At 39.8% G+C, this 19,330-nt stretch overlaps 1 protein-coding gene across 1 annotated transcript in view; it reads right to left on the bottom strand.

The window, feature by feature from the left end:
- The window catches only part of CFAP299 (cilia and flagella associated protein 299), a 552,091-nt gene extending 533,257 nt beyond the window's left edge, over positions 1-18,834 (bottom strand). Inside the window, exon 1 of the mRNA XM_032400620.1 lies at positions 18,629-18,834. Within this exon, the coding sequence (XP_032256511.1) occupies positions 18,629-18,739 (111 nt within the window). The 5' untranslated portion in view covers positions 18,740-18,834. The remainder of the gene's footprint in view (positions 1-18,628) is intronic.
- Positions 18,835-19,330: the final 496 nt, after the last annotated feature.

The following is a 19,330-nucleotide window of genomic DNA, read 5'->3' as shown; positions in this document are numbered from 1 at the left end:
AAATAGAAACAGAAGGAAAACTTCCAGACTCATTCTATGAGGCCAGCATTACCTTAATCCCCAACCAGGCAAAGACCCCATCAAAAAGGAGAATTTCAGACCGATATCCCTGATGAATATGGATTCCAAAATTCTCAACAAAATCCTAGCTAATAGGATCCAACAATACATTAAAAGGATCATCCACCATGATCAAGTGGGATTTATCCCCGGGATGCAAGGATGGTTCAACATTTGCAAATCAATGTAATAGAACACACTAATAAGAGGAGAGAGAAAAACTATATGGTCCTCTCAACTGATGCAGGAAAAGCATTTGACAAAATACAGCATCCTTTCCTGATTAAAACTCTTCAGAGTATAAGGATAGAGGGAATATTCCTCAAGTTCATAAAATACATCTATGAAAAACCCACAGCAAATATCATCCTCAATGGGGGAGAAAAGAGAGCCTTTCCCTTAAGATCAGGAACACATCAAGGATGCCCACTCTCACCACTATTGTTCAACGTAGTACTAGAAGTCCTAGCAACAGCAATCAGACAACAAAAAGAAATAAAAGGTATTCAAATTGGCAAAGAAGAAGTCAAACTCTCTCTCTTCGCAGATGATATGATACTTTATGTGGAAAACCCAAAAGACTCCACCCCCAAATTACTAGAACTCATCCAGCAATTCAGTAATGTGGCAGGATACAAAATCAATGCACAGAATCAGTTGCTTTCTTATACACTAACAATGCAACTGTAGAAAGAGAAATTAGAGAAACGATTCCATTTACAATAGCACCAAAACCCATAAGATACCTCGGAACAAACCTAACCAAAGAGGCAAAGGATCTATACTCTAGGAACCACAGAACACTCATGAAGGAAATAGAAGAAGACACAAAAAGATGGAAAAACATTCCATGCTCATGGATCAGAAGAATAAACATTGTTAAAATGTCTATGCTGCCCAGAGCAATTTATACCTTCAACGCCATCCCAATCAAAATTCCAATGCCATTTTTCAAAGTGCTGGAACAAACAATCCTAAAATTTGTATAGAATCAGAAAAGACCCCGAATCGCCAAGGAAATGTTGAAAAAGAAAAACAAACCTGGGGGGCATCACATTGCCTGATTTCAAGCTATATTACAAAGCAGTGATCACCAAGACAGCATGGTCCTGGCACAAAAACAGACATCTAGACCAATGGAACAGAATAGAGAGCCAGATATGGACCCTCAGCTCTACGGTCAAATAATCCTCGAAAAAGAAGGAAAAAATATGCAATGGAAAAAAGACAGTCTCTTCAATAAATGGTGCTGGGAAAATTGGACAGCTATATACAGAAGAATGAAACTCGACCATTCTCTAATACCATACACAAAGATAAACTCAGAACGGATGAAAGACCTCAATGTGAGACAGGAATCCATCAAAACCCTAGAGGAGAACATAGGCAGTAACCTCTTTGACATCGCCCACAGCAACTTCTTTCAAGATACATCTCCAAAAGCTAGTGAAACAAAAGCAAAAATGAACTTTTGGGACTTCATCAAGATAAAAAGCTTCTGCACAGCAAAGGAAACAGTCAACAAAACAAAGAGGCAACCCACAGAATGGGAGAAGATATTTGCAAATGACACTACAGATAAAGGGCTGGTATCCAAGATCTATAAAGAACTTCTCAAACTCAACACCCAAAAAACAAATAATCAAGTCAAAAAATGGCCAGAAGACATGAACAGACACTTCTCCAAAGAAGACATACAAATGGCTAACAGACACATGAAAAAATGTTCATCATCATTAGCCATCAGGGAAATTCAAATCAAAACCACACTGAGATACCACCTTACATCAGTTAGAATGGCAAAAACTGACAAGGCAAGAAACAACAAACATTGGAGAGGTTGTGGAGAAAGGGGAACTCTCTTACACTCTTGGTGGGAATGCAAGTAGGTACAGCCACTTTGGAAAACAGTGTGGAGGTGCCTCAAAAAATTAAAAATAGAGCTACCCTATGACCCAGCAACTGCACTACTGGGTATTTACCCCAAAGACACAGATGTCGTGAAAAGAAGGGCCATATGCACCCCAATGTTCATAGCAGCAATGTCCGCAATAGCCAAACTGTGGAAAGAGCCAAGAAGCCCTTCAACAGATGAATCGATAAAGAAGATGTGGTCCACATATACAATGGAATATTACTCAGCCATCAGAAAGGATCAATACCCAACTATTACATCAACATGAATGGGACTGGAGGAAATTATGCCAAGTGAAATAAGTCAAGCAGAGAAAGTCAATTATCATATGGTTTCACTTATTTGTGGAACATAAGGAATAGCATGGAGGACATTAAGAGAAGGAAGGGAAAAATGAAGCAGGGGAATCGGAGGGGGAGACGAACCATGAGAGACTATGGACTCTGAGAAACAATCTGAGGGTTTTAGAGGGGAGGGGGTGGGGGGTTGGGTTAGCCTGGTGATGGGTATTAAGGAGGGCAAATACTGCATGGAGCACTGGGTGTTAATCAAAAACAATGAATCATGGATCACTACATCAAAAACTAATGATGTATTGTATGGTGACTAACATAACATAACAAAATTAAATTAAATTTTAAAAAATTAAAAAATTAAAAAAATAAAATATATAAAATGTAAAATTAACCATTTTAAGTATATAGTCCAGTGGTATTAAGTACATTCCTACAATTGTGTAATCATTGCCACCGTCAATCACCAGAACTCTTTTCATCTTAAAAAACTGAAACTCTGCACCAATTAAACAATAACTCTCATTCTCCCTTTCCCCCAGACCCTGGCAATGACCATTCTACTTTCTGTCTCTATGAATCTGACTCCCCTAGGTATCTCATAAAAGTGAAATTACACAGTATTTTTCTTTTTGTGGCTGGATTATTTCAGTTAGCATAATGTCCTCAAAGTTCATCTATGTTGTAGCATGTGTCAGAATTTCCTTCCTTTTAAAGGCTGAATAATATTGCCTTGTAGATAGATAGCACATTTTGTTTATGCATTGATCCATCCACAGATACTCCGGTGGCTTCCACCTTCTGGTTATTGTGAATGATACGGCTATGGCCATGGGTACACAAATATCTGTTCTAGTCCCTGCTTTCAATGCTTTTGGCTGTATACTCACCAGTGAAACTGCTGAATCATATAGTAATTCTCACTTTAATTTTCTGAGGAGCTGCTCAAACAGCCGTCAACTGTTTCCACAATGACTGCACCATTATATACTGCCACCAATTTCTCCACATCCTTGCTAACACTTGTTATTTTCTGCTGTTGTTGGTTTTTGTTTTTGTTTTGAAATAGCTATCTTAATAGATATGAAATGGTCTATCATTGTGGGTTTTTTTTTTCCAGTATAGTTGAACACAGTGTTACATTAGTTTTAGGTGTACAACTTAGTGTTTTGACAAGTTTATACATTATGCTGCATTCACCACAAGCGTACCAACCATCTGTCCCATTACATCGCTATTACAATATCATTGACTATATTCCTTATGCTGTGCCTTTTACTCTCATGACTTATTCATTCCATTGCTGGAAGCCTGTATCTCCCACCGCTCCCCTTCACCCATTCTACCCAATCCCCCACTTCCCTTCCTTCTGGCAACCATCAGTTTATTCTCTCTGTATGTATAGGTCTGATGCTGTTCTTCTTTTTTTTAGATTGTACTTACGAGTAGAATCATATGTTGTCTTTCTCAGTCTGATTTATTTCACTTAGCATAATACACTCTAGGTCCACTGATGTCATCTCAAATGGCACAGTCTCATCCTTTTCTATGGCTGTGTAATATTCCTGTGTGTGTGTGTGTGTACCACATTTTCCTTATCCATTCATCTAATGATGGACACTGAAGTTGCTTCCATATCTTGGCTATTGTAAATAATGCTGCAATAAGCACAGGGGTGCACATTTTTGAATTAGTGATTTTTTTTTTTAAAGATTTTATTTATTTGACAGAGAGACAGAGCACAAGCAGGGGGAGCAGCAAGCAGAAGGAGAGGGAGAAGCAGGCTCCCTGCTGAGCAGGGAGCAGGGAGCTCAATGCAGGGCTCAATCCCAGGACCCCAGGATCATGACCTGAAGGCAGATGCTTAAACGACTGATCCACCCGTGTGGTCCTGAATTAGTGTTTTCATTTCATTGGATAAATACCCAATAGTGGAATTAAGGGATTATATATTTCTATTTGTAATTTTTTTAGGAACCTCCATACCATTTTCCACAGTGGCTGCACCAATTTACATTCCCACCAACAGTGCAGCAGAGTTCCTTCATCTCCCCATCCTCACCAACACTTGTTATTTCTTGTCATTTTGATTTTAGCCATTCTGACAGGTGTAAGGTGGTATCTTACTGTGGTTTTGATTTGCATTTCCCTGGTGATTAGTGATTTTGAGCATCTTTTCATGTGTCTATTGGCCATTTGTGTGTCTTCTTTGGAAAAATGTCTATTCAGGTCCTCTGCCCACTTTTCAATCAGACTGGTTTTTTTTCTTTTTGGTATTAAGTTACATAAATTCTTTATGTATTTTGGATATTAACCCCTTACCAGATATACCATTTGCAAATATATTCTCCCATTCAGGAGGTTGTCTTCTTGTTTTGTTGCTCTGCAAAACCTTTTTATTTTGATGTAGTCCCAATAGTTCATTTTTGCTTTTGTTTCCCTTGTCTGAGGAGACATATCTAGAAAAATGTTACTGTGGCTGATGTCAGAGAAATTACTGCCTGTGCTCTCTTCTAGGATTTTAATGGTTTCAGGTCTCACGTTTAGGCCTCTAATCCACTTTGAGTTTATTTCTGTGTATGGTGTCAGAATGTGGTCCAATTTCATTCTTTTATGTGTAGCTGCCCAACTTTCCCAGCAGCATTTTTTGAAGAAACTCTCTTTTCCTCATTGTATACATGATTGTGGTTTTGATTTGCATATTTAATGATTAATGATGTTGCATATCTTTTTGTGAGCTTATTGAACATTTGTGACACTCTGAAGAAATGTCCAAATTCTTTGCCAATTTTTAGTTGAGTTGTTTGCTTTTGTGTTGAGTTGCAGAAGTTCTTTACATACTCTAGATATTAAGCCCTTATTAGATATATAATCTGCAAATGTTTCCTCCCATTCTATGGGCTGCTTTTTCATTCTATTGATAATGTACTTCAGTGCACAAAAGTTTTTAATTTTGATGTTATCCAATCCAATCTGAATTATTTTTGAAATATCATTTTATTCTCAGAATTCCAAAATTCTACCACTATATACCTAGGTATGAATTTTTTTCATTTGTCCAACTACGTACCTAATGGACACTACAATTTTGTGCTTATCTCCAACACAGAGAAAAATTTATTATTCAATATTATTTTATCCCCCTCATTTTCTATATAATTTCTCTCTCATAAGTTTATTAGATAGATATTGAGCCTCCTGGAATTATTCTTTCATTGAATTTTCTTTTATATAATTATTTCTTATTTTCCTCATTTTTTTTCACTATATTCTGGGTAATTATATCACCTTTAACTTCCAGATGATTAATTTGTCCTTTAAAAAGTGTCCATTCTATTAGTTAGCCCTTTTAAAAATGTTATCAATTATATTTTTAATTCCTAAGAATTCTTTCTTGCTCCCTGATTGCTCCCTTTTCATGCCAATCTATTATTTTGTTTATAGATTTTACTGATACTAAAATATCTCCAAAATAGAAAATTGGAATTTATTTAAAGTTCTCCCTGGGTTTTAAATGTTTTGTGTTGTCTAGCATCAGTTATTCTCCTTATTCACCCTGGGCTATATCTTTTATGCTATTATGTCTCCTCAAACATCTGTACATACATATGAACAGAGGACGGGATTGACTGATACAGACATTAGCATGGATTCCCTCCACAATTGTACAAGTCTAGGTCCCTAACTGGACTCCCCTCTGAAAAGGTGAACTGTGGAAGTTGTGTATAAAAGAACAGAATATGGCAACATACAGACTCCACTTGAGGGTATGTGGGCATGAAGAAGGAAGGAGAGTTGGGATATATCCCACTCTCTCCAACCTAACTGCCAAAATAAGAAGGGCTTGGCATAATAACTTTTTACAGATTTATTCTCCTCTTCAGAACTTCTAGCATTATTTCATTACTTTGTGCTTAGTTCTTATTTCTCAGGCCCCTTTACTCCCTCCAGGTCTCCTTGTTAGGCATGTACTTCACTTTCCTTAGAGAACAGTTCTCTCGTTCATTCTTGGGTTAAATACTGCGAGTGTATATGCTCTGTATGGGGTACACCTCTGGCTTAGCTATGTAGAATTAACTTCTTTAATCAATTACAGGTTCTCTCCTGCCCTTTGTATAATTATTGACTCTGACATTTCTCTAAATCTGTTTTATTCATTTTGGCCTATGTTTTCTCTATCTTGTCAATCTGATACTATCTGCTTTCTAATTTACCAAAAATATGCACAATTTCTGGTTCCCTAGAGAGGCGTCATTTCTTGTTTCCTAGTGCTTTTATTGATTTATTCTCTTTCATACCGACATAGAAAATAGGTAGACAGATAATGGAAAAATAGGAAGGGAGGAAGGAAAGGAGGGAGAGAGGTTTGATTGATTATATCCAGTACTCTACAAGTCTGCTGTGTCCACTTTAGTTCTAGTCATACTCTTCTCTTTTTTGATATACTAAAAAAGCTTCACAAAAAGCCCTCTTGCCTCTATTTGTACACCAATACAAGCCATCCTCCCAGTGGAAGATTTGAATGATTAAATACAAAGTGTCTGTTGAATTTACTGACACATCCCTCATTTGAGACCATAGAAAAAACAATTTCTATTAAATGATGAAGATGGGAACCAGCTTGCAGTGGGTTAAAAAGTGAAAGATGAGGAAATGAAGACAGTGATTATTTTACAATTCATTCCAGAATAATAACTATAAAAAGAAAGAAAAGAAAGATATGGTAGGGCAAGATAGAGAGAACTCAATGGGCACAGAAAGGGACTCTGGAATTAAAGGTGAGAGGAACTAATCAGTACAGACAGTTCCCTAAAAGCATAAAAGGGAAGGGTACAGAATGCAGGTAAATATCATCAATCAAGGGTATTAGCTGCAAACAGCAGAACTTACTGTCATCAGTCCAAATACAAAAAGAAATTATTAAAATACGATGCCCCCAAATCCCAGGGAAAGTTGAGTTAAGCCTACAGAGCCAGGAACAACACTCACAGCCACAGGAACTGTTTCAGCAAATATTCCTCTGCTGCCACCACGGAAAACAGATACGGTAACTCACCATTTGACCGAGGACATTAGACCCCAGAACTTCTCCACTGCATCAACTGAAAGCCAAAATCTTCCACACCTCATTCAACACAAAATGGATTCCACATGGTGCTTTCTTCTTCCTGTTACTCTTTTCTAAAGAGTGGTCTCATGCAAGTGTGTGTGATTGGCAGTGCGTATGTACCTGCAAAGATAACACCAGAAGCAAGGGAAACTGAGAAGGTGGGTTTCTGTCGCTACCTTAGGAAGGTGGGACTCAGCGTTGGGAACATTCTCAAAAACATTATAATAATAATGAGTGTTCAAAACGAGGACATATTCAGGAAGCAGACAGATAAGCATTACATGTGGTAGACACTATTAACAGGAGGGAAGGAAGAGCGCGTGCAAAGAAATTAAGGTAGTTTTATAAGTTTCATGGTAGAAAACTGAAAAGGATTCCAGCTCGATTGCCTTTTCTTTGTTGACTTTGAGGGGTGAAGGTCATCTATTAAGAGTCAGAAGTCTAAAGAGAGTAGAGAAGGTCTGAAAGAACAAGTTGTGAAACAAACAAGGGACATATCAACAGGCAATTCACAGAAGACATGCAAATGGTCAGGAAACATATAAAAAGATGATCAACCACACTAAAAATCAGGGAAATTAAAATGAAAACCATGAGCTTTTTTTTTCACATATGATACTGGCAAAAAATGATAGGGTTGACAATATGAAGTACTGGTGATAGTCTGAGGAAAAAGGTGTCTCAAACACTGCTGTCGGGAGAGTATATGGCTACTCTGGAGGGCACTTCGACCATGTCCATTATGAGCCATCAATTCTACTTTTTGATATATATTTTTTAAAGATTTTATTTATTTGAGAGAAAGAGAGCACACAAGCGGGGGAGGGGCGGAGGAAGAGGGAGAAGCAGGGTCCCTGCTAAGCAGGGAGCCCGATGCAGGGCTCAAGCCCAGGACCCTGGGATCATGACTTAAACTGAAGGCAGACGCTTAACCAACTGAGCCACCCAGGAGGCCCTCCACTTTTTGATATATCTACAACTGCACAAAAAGAACATGTACCAAAGATGCTCATTTCACTGTTGTTCATGAAACCGTAATAAGGAAAACAAACTTCTAAAGAACCAACCTTAGTAAATAACAGATTCAATGCAGCAACTTGAATCTCAAGAATCAAGAATCACCAGAATCTCAAACACATTCCTTCATTATTGATTGTATAACAGCCCCAACTTTCCTGACAGTCAGGGTCAATTATTCTTGCCAAGATAGTGGCTGTCTTCTTGCCTCCCGATTCCTAGACAAGGAGCCTAAAGATTCCAGGGAAGAGTTGTAACTTACATTCAGTGGGACTCTGACTGAGTCACCTGATGGGAGTGTTTCCCCATTCAGTGCTGTAACAGCACTCCAACCGGTCATAAGGGTTAACTTGCTTCAAGCTTATGTACCTCTGCTTGCTGACCTAAGTCCCTTGATATGTAGCAGAACTAACACATTCCTTGAGATTTTCAGACCACTGGCCTTGAGGAGTGAAGGATCAAACTTTCCCAGAAGATAAGGCCTGACTACATTAGAAAACAGCGGCCATGGATGCCAACAAGTCTGTTCAGGGTCATGAAGGCAGATGACTAACTGCCTGGGCACCTGCTTCTCCTGCTCACACCCCCCCCCCCCCCCCCCGCCCCGGTTTACAACAGCCAAGACATGGAAACAACCTAAGTGTCCATCAACAGGTGAATGGATAAAGGTAAGTGGATAAAGAAAATATATATGTGTTAGAATACTATTCAGCCATAAAAAAGAAGGAAATCCTGCTATTTGAGACAACATGCATGGACCTTGAAGGCATTATGCTAAGTGAAATAAGTCAGAGGACAAATACTTCATGATTTCACCTATATGTGGAATCTAAAAACAAAACGAAACAAAACAAAACCAACTCATAAGGAGATCAGATATACGGTTACCAGAGGAGAGATGTGGGGGAATTGAATGAAAGCAGTCAAAAGGTACACACTTCTAGTTATAAGATAAATAAGTACTGGGGATGTACTGTACAACATTTTAACTAAAATAAATACTGCTGTATGGCATATTTAAACATTTCTAAGAGAGTAAATGCTAGAAGTTTTATCACAAGGAAAAAAACTTTTCTTGCATCTATACAAGATGGATGTTAACTTACTGTGATAATCATTTTGCAATATGTGTCAGTAAGTCATTACTTTGTACCTCTTAAACTTATGTAGTGCTCTCTGTCAATCATATCTCAGTACAACTGAAAGGAAAAAAAAAGAAAATATTCCATACGGACTTAGACAGTATAGCTGGCATGTGACTATACCACATATGTCCATTCCTATCAGACTGAATTGCTGGCCCTTTCAAATTGGAAGGGGTCCACCATGGTCCATCTTCCACCAAGTGGCTGGTTGGTTACCTTGAGAAATGGTGCTCTAGCAGAGGACTGGCCTGGATTGCTGACAGGTTGGACATTCAGAGGTCTCAGTAGCTAGATCAGCCTTGGTAAGTGGGAGCACATGCTGTGAGGTTCCTGCATAGCCCCACCTCTGCTACCGTAGCCCCCTCTTCCACGGGCCCCTCATGCCGGCACTGAGGTGGTAAATGAAAGAGGCAGGCTGGCAGCAACTGGCCATGTCCCTCTGCCTACCTGGCTATGTATGCCTCTTCTGCGCTAGGCACATCGTGACCACTTCCACACGAGCAACCACATTTGCTTCTGGCCTTTACCACTGCCTACCTGTCCTTATATAGTCTGTGAACCACTTCTGTGTTCACAGAAAGTGGATGACCTCTGAAAGGATTCTGCCTTCCCACAATCTTTAAAGACCTCACCTAGATGCAGCGACAGTGCAGCTACTGTCCATTTTCAGTTTGCACCCACATACCAAATGGCTCAATTATACAACGAGCTCGGACTTTTCCCTCCACAGAGCCATACATGGAAGCTGAGGAAAAGGTGCATATCTAATAGCCGTGAAAACCTGGGATCTAGACTCCTGCTTACTCAGCTGGCACACCTACTTTGTTCCCACTCCTGCTCTATCCCAGATGTACTACACCTCCATCTAATCATTGTTGCTGGGCCTGCCTGACCGTAGGACTCGGTGGTCTGAAAGAACTCAGCTCATTATGGGCAGTTCCAAGTGCATGGCCCCTTGCTGATTCCATGACCAGCTGCTCTATTTTTACCAGAACCCAGTAGTATGGCACGAGTTTCTGGGATATAATTCCCTTTCTTAAGGACATATAATTCTCCTCTGCTTATAGCACGGACAAGCACTCAGCCTCTCCTGACCCCTTGCTTGCTTGGCTATGATGCACTGCCTTACTTTAATGCTGTTGCTAATATTGTGTCCCTTTACTGTAATAAACTCTAGATTTGTAAGCATTGTCATCGTGGGTCCTGTGAATCTTTTAGCAATTAAATACTGCTCAACCATCACTGTTAATGTAAAAACCTAGAAAGGTGAATACTCAGAACAGATAATTAGCTGATTATTTACTGATAAATGTTGCTGACGTTTTTCAACAAAACTACCACTTTGATTAATATATCATTCATTCAATTTTAAAGATTTCTCTTATAGTTGTTTGGTCAATCGGTAGCTTTTTATAACTTTTTTTTATTGTAAAATAAAACACAGATACAGAAACCTATACAAAAGAGATGTGACAGAGTTTAATGTTATTGTAACATACACCCTTGTAACCCCATTCAAGAAATAAAACTCTGCTAGCATTTCAGGAGCTCCTTCATGTACCCCCTTCCTACTATTCTTTTTTTCCCCTAAAAGTAGCCACTCTCCTGACTTTTACAGTAATCACTTCTTGCCATTTCTTTATAAGTTTATCAGCCAAGTGAGTATCCCTAGTTACCAGTTTAGTCTTGCCTACTTTTTAAAATTTCATGTGTCTTCTAGATTTCTCTGAATTTACACCTACCTGCTCCATCCCCTTCCTTTGTAATGAAGAATGTGTGTGGTTTGATCTATCGTTTCCTACCATCTGGTTTTGCTGATTGCATATCCATGGTGCAGTTCAATGTGTTCCTCTGTCTTCTCTCTGTCCTGCAAATTAGCAGCTACATACAGAGACTTGATCAGATTTAGGTTTGAGGTCTTTAGCAAGTTGTTAGTGGTGTTTTGTTCTTTCATGCACCGATGTGGGGTTTTCTCCATGTGACATTAGCAGCTGTGGATGCTCAGTGTTACCAATCCCTACGATGATATCATCTTATTTTTTTCCTAGTGTTCTTTCTGTAACACATTAATTAGGAAGGACCCATCATAAAACTGGGTTATTGTATATTGATAACAATTTGTGCCCTTTACATCTGAAAGTCGGATTTGCTGGATATAAAATCCTTGGTTCACCATTTTCTTCCCTTGAGCATCTTAAAAAAGTGATTCCAATTTGTTCCAGCATAAAACATATTAAAAAGTCTGATGATAATTTCATTTGTTTTAACCTGTAAGTCATCTGTTGTTTATGTCTTGAAGTACAAATGACTTTTTGTCTTTTTCTTTAAGGTTCATATACTTTTTTGGAATGCCTGGGTGGCTCAGTCAGCTAAGTGTCTGCCTTCGGCTCAGGTCATGATCCCAGGGTCCTGAGAAGGAGTCCTGTGGCGGTGTTGGGTCCCCTGCTCTGCAGGCCCCTCCCCCTGCTCGTGCTCTGGCACGCTCATGCGTGCATCCTCGCGCGTGTGCACTCTCTCTGATAATTAAATAAAATCTTAAAAAAATAAAGTTCATATAATTTTACTAGATACATCTTGGTCATACCTGGTTTAAATTCTTAGGTACAGAGTGTATTCTTCCAATATGTCATTTTGAATCTTTTTTGTTGTTTATTTCGAGAGAGTTCTGAATTATAGTTTCTAGGATTTCTTCTGTTCCCTTGCTCTCATTTACTTCTTCAGGGACTCTTATTATCTATATGCTGCACATTCTTTCTACCTTCAATAATCTTTGCTTGAATCCTTTATCTCTTATTCTTTTTTTACTTAAAATTTTCCTCTTTTTTAAATAATTTTATTTTATTACACTATGTTAATCACCATACATATCATTAGTTTTTATTTATTTTTTTAAAGATTTTATTTATTTGACAGAGAGAGAGACACAGCGAGAGAGGGAAGCAGGGGGAGTGAGAGAGGGAGAAGCAGGCTTCCCGTGGAGCAGGGAGCCCGATGTGGGGCTCGATCCCAGGAACTGGGATCATGACCTGAGCCGAAGGCAGACGCTTAAAAACTGAGCCACCCAGGTGCCCCACATCATTAGCTTTTAGTGTAGTGTTCCATGATTCATTGTTTGCGTGTAACACCCAGTGCTCCATGCAATACATGTCCTCCTTAATACCCATCACTGGGCTAACACACCCCCCATCCCCCAAAATTTTCCTCCTTTTAACCATCTATTTCTTTAGGATATCATCTACTCTGTTTATACATTCTTGTGTTCCTTCTAGGTAGTTTTCATTTCTAAAGATTTCCTTTTTTCTTAATTATTTCCTGAATTCTGTCACATCATCTCTGAACTCTTTCATGTGTATGTCATTTTCTTAATGTCTTTTAGTTTGTACTCAAAAAGAAGGTCACAGTTTTGTTAGGGAGGATAGGAATGCTATTCTGCTCCTTACCCTCTTTTCTCTTATAAATTTGAATGGGCTTTGACCTCAATGCTTTTCTATAGCTCATTTTTGGTTCTCCTGAACTTTTAGAAGAAACTGTGGCTTATAGAACTTCCCTGTTCTTTTGTTTCCATACGGTGTTCAATTGGCACTTGCATTCTGGGTTTTTTTCTTTTACCCTCCTGCTTTTATCTTATCTTTCTCCTTCAAATTTTGTCTCTACTGTCCCCATCTGGCTCAATGTTGATTCCACTCCTAACAGCAACTCCACAGTGTGGAGCACTGCTCAAAAGTCAGCTATGGAAGGTAGTTTCAAGAGTTCACACCGGCTACATTGCTGTAGCTCCTTCAGACCTTCCCTGGGAACCTACATACTCACCTGCTACTGAGCGGCCAAAACCCCTCCCACTTTTAGCTGCTGTTCTCAAAGTGGACCATTCCACTACCAGTGAATAGCTGTTGACTATTTTGCTCTTTCTTGTTTAGGGGTCCTTTAGATGCCCCATTGTCCTCTCTACTTTTCTACCACATGGATGCCAATACCTTTTAGATGTTATGGCTATGGATGATTTCTCCCCATCTGCTTTAATGTTAGGGGTCATAGAAAGAACTCTCACCTAGCTTTGTGTAAATGTTGTTCAAGGGTTTTTGGTTTTGGTATCCAACTGCTCTTGGCTTCTGAATCATCCCATTCTCCTTATTTCTTCCTATTTTTCTGAACCCCCTTATCATTATCCTTGTGAGCACCACCTCCATGCCCACACCTTAAGTAATGGCTGTTCTCCAGCATTTTGCCATAAGCCCCCTGTCTTCTCTCATTCTCCACACTCAGACACCTCCCCTGCCTCCACTCATGCCCTCCAGCAGTAGCTTTTGAAGTCAATATAGTACCAGATGAAAGGAACATACTTTAAATACAAAGAATATAGATTTGGGGGGGGATTGTTTGAGACACTGAGGATGATACTAGGCTCACAGCATTTAAAATTTGTCATTATGATGGTTTCAGAAGTACTGTGGATACGCATTCTAGATTCAGTTTCACCCCTGATCATCAGAATTCATGTCCTTGAAGAATTAGATGTTTACTTAGAGATAAGCACCTCTGTGAACCTACTGAAGGAAAAATGTAGGACTCCTCTTAAGCAGAGAGTGGCTAATTTATGCCAATTTTTTTTCCTATTTAATCAACAAAAGAGTACAGCTGATTCTGAAATATATGAAGTAAGATTATTTCATAGAAAACATCATCTACTCTGTACCTGATCCAATATATAGTAGAAAAATACAGGAAAAATGCAATAAATACTGGTTTGTTATTAGCCGGCTTATTGTATAATCATGGTAAATTGTGCTACTGGATTTTTCCTGGCATCTCACTTAATCAGTGTCTGCCAAATAATTTTAAGATTATGTCCAAAGGTTTAATTTGTGTGATTTATTTCTAGTTTCTAAATAATGGGAGGATAATCTCTAAACAAAACTTTCACACTGCTAATCTCTACAAGTAATTTAGCCACAATTAGGATGCATTAGTCAGGGAAATTTAAAAACAATTCTAAAAACACCCCTTGATTCCTTACCTGGGAAAAGCAATTCGATAGGTCTTTTGGTTCTCTAGTGGCCACAGACGGCCACAGCTGAAATGAAGGGACTGTGTTTATTCAGCATGGAAGAGTTACCCAGAAAGAATCTGGAAAGTCATAGTGCAAAAATTTTGCTAAAATTTTTCAAGTATTTTTATATCAATTTAGGGGATTAATTTAATTAGTTTAAGGTAATACTAACTCCTAGAATAAATATTGTTATTTGGTTTAGCAGAGATAAATCTAATTGCTGATACTGTTATAAATGTCCTCTCATGAATTATAGGGAGCATCCAGTAAAATGAGCAAAGCACAGTAGACATAGGATGAAGAGCCTCTTTTATTCTCCTTAACCATCTTACCCTTCTCCATCTCATCAAATAGTTGACTGGTGCAGGTCTTCATTTTTTTCTCCCATGTCCCTTCCTTCCTACTCCTATTTTAGTATATGTGCTGCCAAAGTGAGCACCCTTCCTTCCTAATCTTAATCATATAAAAACACTGCAGTTAGTATATACATATACTACTTGTATACTTATAGTGGTCTGAGATGTTGAATGATAATATAGAGGTCAGGGTCGCAGCAGCCAAATTCAAAAGAGATGCTTAAAAAGAATAAAAGCACAATTTACAAAGATATCCCAAGATTAATGGAAACCAACATAGGATGATGTAGTATCAGAGGCTAGCAACAGTGGGAGGTCATTAACACCATTAGGCCTAAAAGGAGACAGGAGAGGAAACAGTTCCTAGAACAGAGAGCGCTGCCAGCACCAGGAGAGACTGCTGTAGTTGATGGAATGAGAAGCCGGCCAAACCTAAAAGATGCAGCCACTTCCAAACCACAACCAGTAGGAATATGAGAGGGAATAAATTCTCTAACTCCTCTTCTTGCCCTCTGATCTCCTATCGGCTGAAACAAAGCCAAAGCCAAAAGAGCCTGGTTAAAGACTGCAGAGGACAGCTTCTAGGGACACACATACGGGTGGAGAAGAAGAGAGAATGCATCCAGCAAAGATAATATGGCCGCTTTGTATGTGAAGCACTGGTACTTTTACTGAAATTAATTGAAAACTTACAGCCATAGAATAATATTCTATATAACAGAAGATTAACTGGAAGATAATAAATACTTGCAAAATGTTTGCTGAATAAATAAAACTTAGACTGAACTGTAAGCACAATACTAAAGTTAGGTGACTATGGGGCTCCTGGGTGGCTCAGTCGGCTAAGCTACTGCCTTTAGGTCAGGTCATAATCCCAGGGTCCTGGGATGGAGCCCCGTGACGCCGTGACTTCGGCTCACTGCTCAGCAGGGAGTCTGCTCCTCCCACTGCTTGTGCTCTCTCTCTCTCAAATAAATAAATGTTTTTTAAAAAATAAATAAAAAATAAAGTTAGGTGACTAGAACTGATTCTTACTTAAATTCCTAGCAATTAAGGCGCTATCTATTACAGTAGGCTCCCGCTGAAGGTTTATTAGATAGTTGGGTGAATACATGGATGCCTGGATGGACAGATGGATGTATAGATGACTCATAAAATTTTACACACATAACCTTTAATGTTATCTAGTACAGCCCCTTCACTTTGCAGATGAGGAAATGGAGTTTCAAACTGTTTAAAATGCAATACAGAATTAGAACCCAAATCTTATGACTCTAGGCTCTTCTGACTAAAATATGCCATCTCTCATTTACCATTTAAAACTTGCTTCAGTCACATCAAAGTCAATTACTGATGACAAAAACACACACACACAGAGTAAGAATCATCTTACAAAGTGGGATCCATGATCCATGGCACATGCCTTCTATACTAGCCTTACTACTGAACCAATTAGGAGGAATCCACTTGTCTCTGTGCAACCTAAGTGAGCAATAAACTTGCATCCACAGGAAGTATTTGAGAATATAAGTCCCCAGGGGCGCCTGGGTGGCTCAGATGGTTGAGCGTCTGCCTTTGGCTCAGGTCATGATCCCAGAGTCCTGGGATCAAGTCCCACATCAGGCTCTCTGCTCCGCGGGAAGCCTGCTTCTCCCTCACCCACTCCCCCTGCTTGTGTTCCTTCTCTCACTGTCTCTCTCTCTGTCAAATAAATAAATACAATTTTTTAAAAAAAAATTTAATTTAAAAAGAGAATATAAGGCCCCAGAGCAAATGACACTTAAAAATTTTCATTACCCAATCCAAAATATACATACTTGCCTTAATATTACTCAATTAAATCTTTATCTTATTTTCTATGAAAGTATAATAAGAATAAGCTAAACCATGCCAAATTATAAGTAAATTTCTTTATCATTTCCCCAAATACATAATTTTCCATTTTAGAGACCTTTAAAATTCTGAATGATGAAACACAAAGTATTAATTTCTCACTCCTAATTAACGTTTTTAATTCTTACATGAAGAACCCAACCCTAAAAAAATTTTTGAAACCCTTCTTAAGGATACTAGGCTTAAGCTTAGCAATTTTCCACATGTAGTATAAAGATGATTTTATCCTATTGGTATGTTTATTATCTCTATTTCATTGTTGTTTATTTAAACACACAAAAATGTTGATGCAAACACTGTTTAGTACCATTAATTTTCAGTCTTCGTTTTAGTGTTTTAGATGCAATGCATTCATGACTTTAAACATACTGTGTAAAATATTAAAAAGCTTGTTTTGAAGCCAGAAGCTATGTTGTAAATATCACCGGGATGTATTTTTTTAACAGATAATTCCAGAAAGATCAAATTACTTGTCCAAAGTCACACAACTTGTTTGTGGCACATATAAGACTAGAATTATATGCTTCCACTTCTTAAAAACTATGTTCATGCCTAGCACATGAATGTGTTTTGAATAACAACAACTTTTCAAACCTTGCAATTAACATTTAAGTAAAACCCTGCTTAACGTGATCTCTGGAGTCCAAAAATTTCAATCCACTAAATTGCAGAATTATGTTGTTGCAGATATGAAATTTGGGGAGCTAGCTGCAGGCTCCAAAGCCTTCCCAAGACTCCGCTGTGATTTGGCGCCCACAGTGGCCCTTGTTCCGTCTGGCCTAAATAAGGAGGGGGCAATTAGGGGTTGTGTCTTGGCCCCAGGCCAGTAGAATCTCCAGGGCAGTGCCCATTCGGTCGGCCTCCGTCTGGCAATAACCCAGGGCTATAGGGATCCACCGTTCACCTCCTGCCTCTTAGGACCGGTAACCTATTATTTTCCTGCCCATCCTGGCTCGCCTCACGGAGAACGCGAGACCTCTATTCCACCGCCCCCACCCTATATTCCCCCCATCAAACACACACCTTTAAAGAAGCAGGGAGGAAGACGGTTGCTGAGTGGAAGCCAGTAGCCAATCCCATTACGTCCAATTTTGCGGTATAGCAGGCTTTTTTTTTTTTTAAACTATCAACATTAGTTGTGATTCTCGACTCGATAAGTCTAAGGAATATGCCTGCACAACGACCTGTACTGCGTATCCGTAACTGAGGGGTTTTCTGCGCCAACTAGCGTTGGGTGGAAGTTTATGGTCACAGATGCCCAATATAACAGCAGATACACACCCCAGGTTGGTGTTGCCACGTGCCCTGGAAGGGTACTACTGTCTTCTCCGCTTTAATACAAACTGGCAAAGCAAAGAGAAACGGCGTGCCAGACGTGATTTACATACAGCCCAGCGCAAGGGTCTCCGCGGGTCTCCGAATCCAGCCTCCTCCTCAAAGGCAGTGATTTGCAAGGAGCAGGCAAGGAGGAGCACGAGAGAAGAACACACAGATATTGAAGACTCCCCCGCGTGCGTGCGTGCGTGCGTGACTGCGCACGCGCGTGTTTCCGCACCGCCCGCCACGAGGGGCGCGAGATCTGCACGGTCCGAAGCCGCGATTCAGCGACTTAGCTCCGGCGCTTCCCTGGCGCCGCCGTCGGGAAACTGCGGAGCCTGACCTCGCCGGGGTCCACCGCCAGGGGGCGATCACCCCACGACGCGGGGACTCTGGAAGGACTGAGAGGGAGGAAGGCGGGGGAGGGGCGGAGGGGCGGAGGGGCGGAGTTCCACTCTGGCGCCGCGACCCTTACCTCCAGGTAGTACAGGTCCACGGTAGTGATCTGCGAGTCGAGGAAATCTTCATAGGTGTTGAACTGAGTGACTATGTTGTCCACGGCCGTCAGCCCCTCGTCCTGATCCATCGTGATGCCCGGGCCAAAGCGTCCCTAGCGACCGAGGCGCGAGGGCCGGGTCCGGAGGTTCCACCCACTTCGTTTCTTCCAATCAGTTGGGAACCGGTGCGGAGCCCTGTCGGTTAATCCCGCCCCCGTGTTTGTGTCTGAGTTTCAAGTTTCCCTGTAACTCCCGGGAACACGGTCTCAAATGACCCGCTCCAAATTCAGGTCTGGCACCAGTCAGCTGACTCAAACCTTGGTGAAATGTGGAGCCACGTGAGAGATGCAAATTACAATCCAAAATTAAAAATTATGAGACTGCCAGGATGTGTAGACAAAATATTATAGATCGGCGCTATTAATCTCGTTCCAAAACAGTGTTACGCAGGGCAGAAATATCGAGGTATATATATACAGGTACCTGAAGGTCTATTTTTGCAAGAAGTGTATCTCAAAACAGAAGTCTTTGGAAACGGTCTTGTGTCCAAAAACAATAAAATATTTAATGATTTGTTAAAGTATTTTTAAAATTATATCTTAAAGGCAAATTATTGCTAATGCTTGGAAATGAGGAAGAATTTATGTATTTCCCAAATTAAAGAAATTCAATGAAAATAT

This window comes from Phoca vitulina, unplaced genomic scaffold (genome assembly GCF_004348235.1).
Source record: "Phoca vitulina isolate PV1807 unplaced genomic scaffold, GSC_HSeal_1.0 scaffold3, whole genome shotgun sequence".
Lineage (NCBI taxonomy): Eukaryota > Metazoa > Chordata > Mammalia > Carnivora > Phocidae > Phoca > Phoca vitulina.
This window is presented reverse-complemented; position numbering and strand designations above follow the sequence as displayed.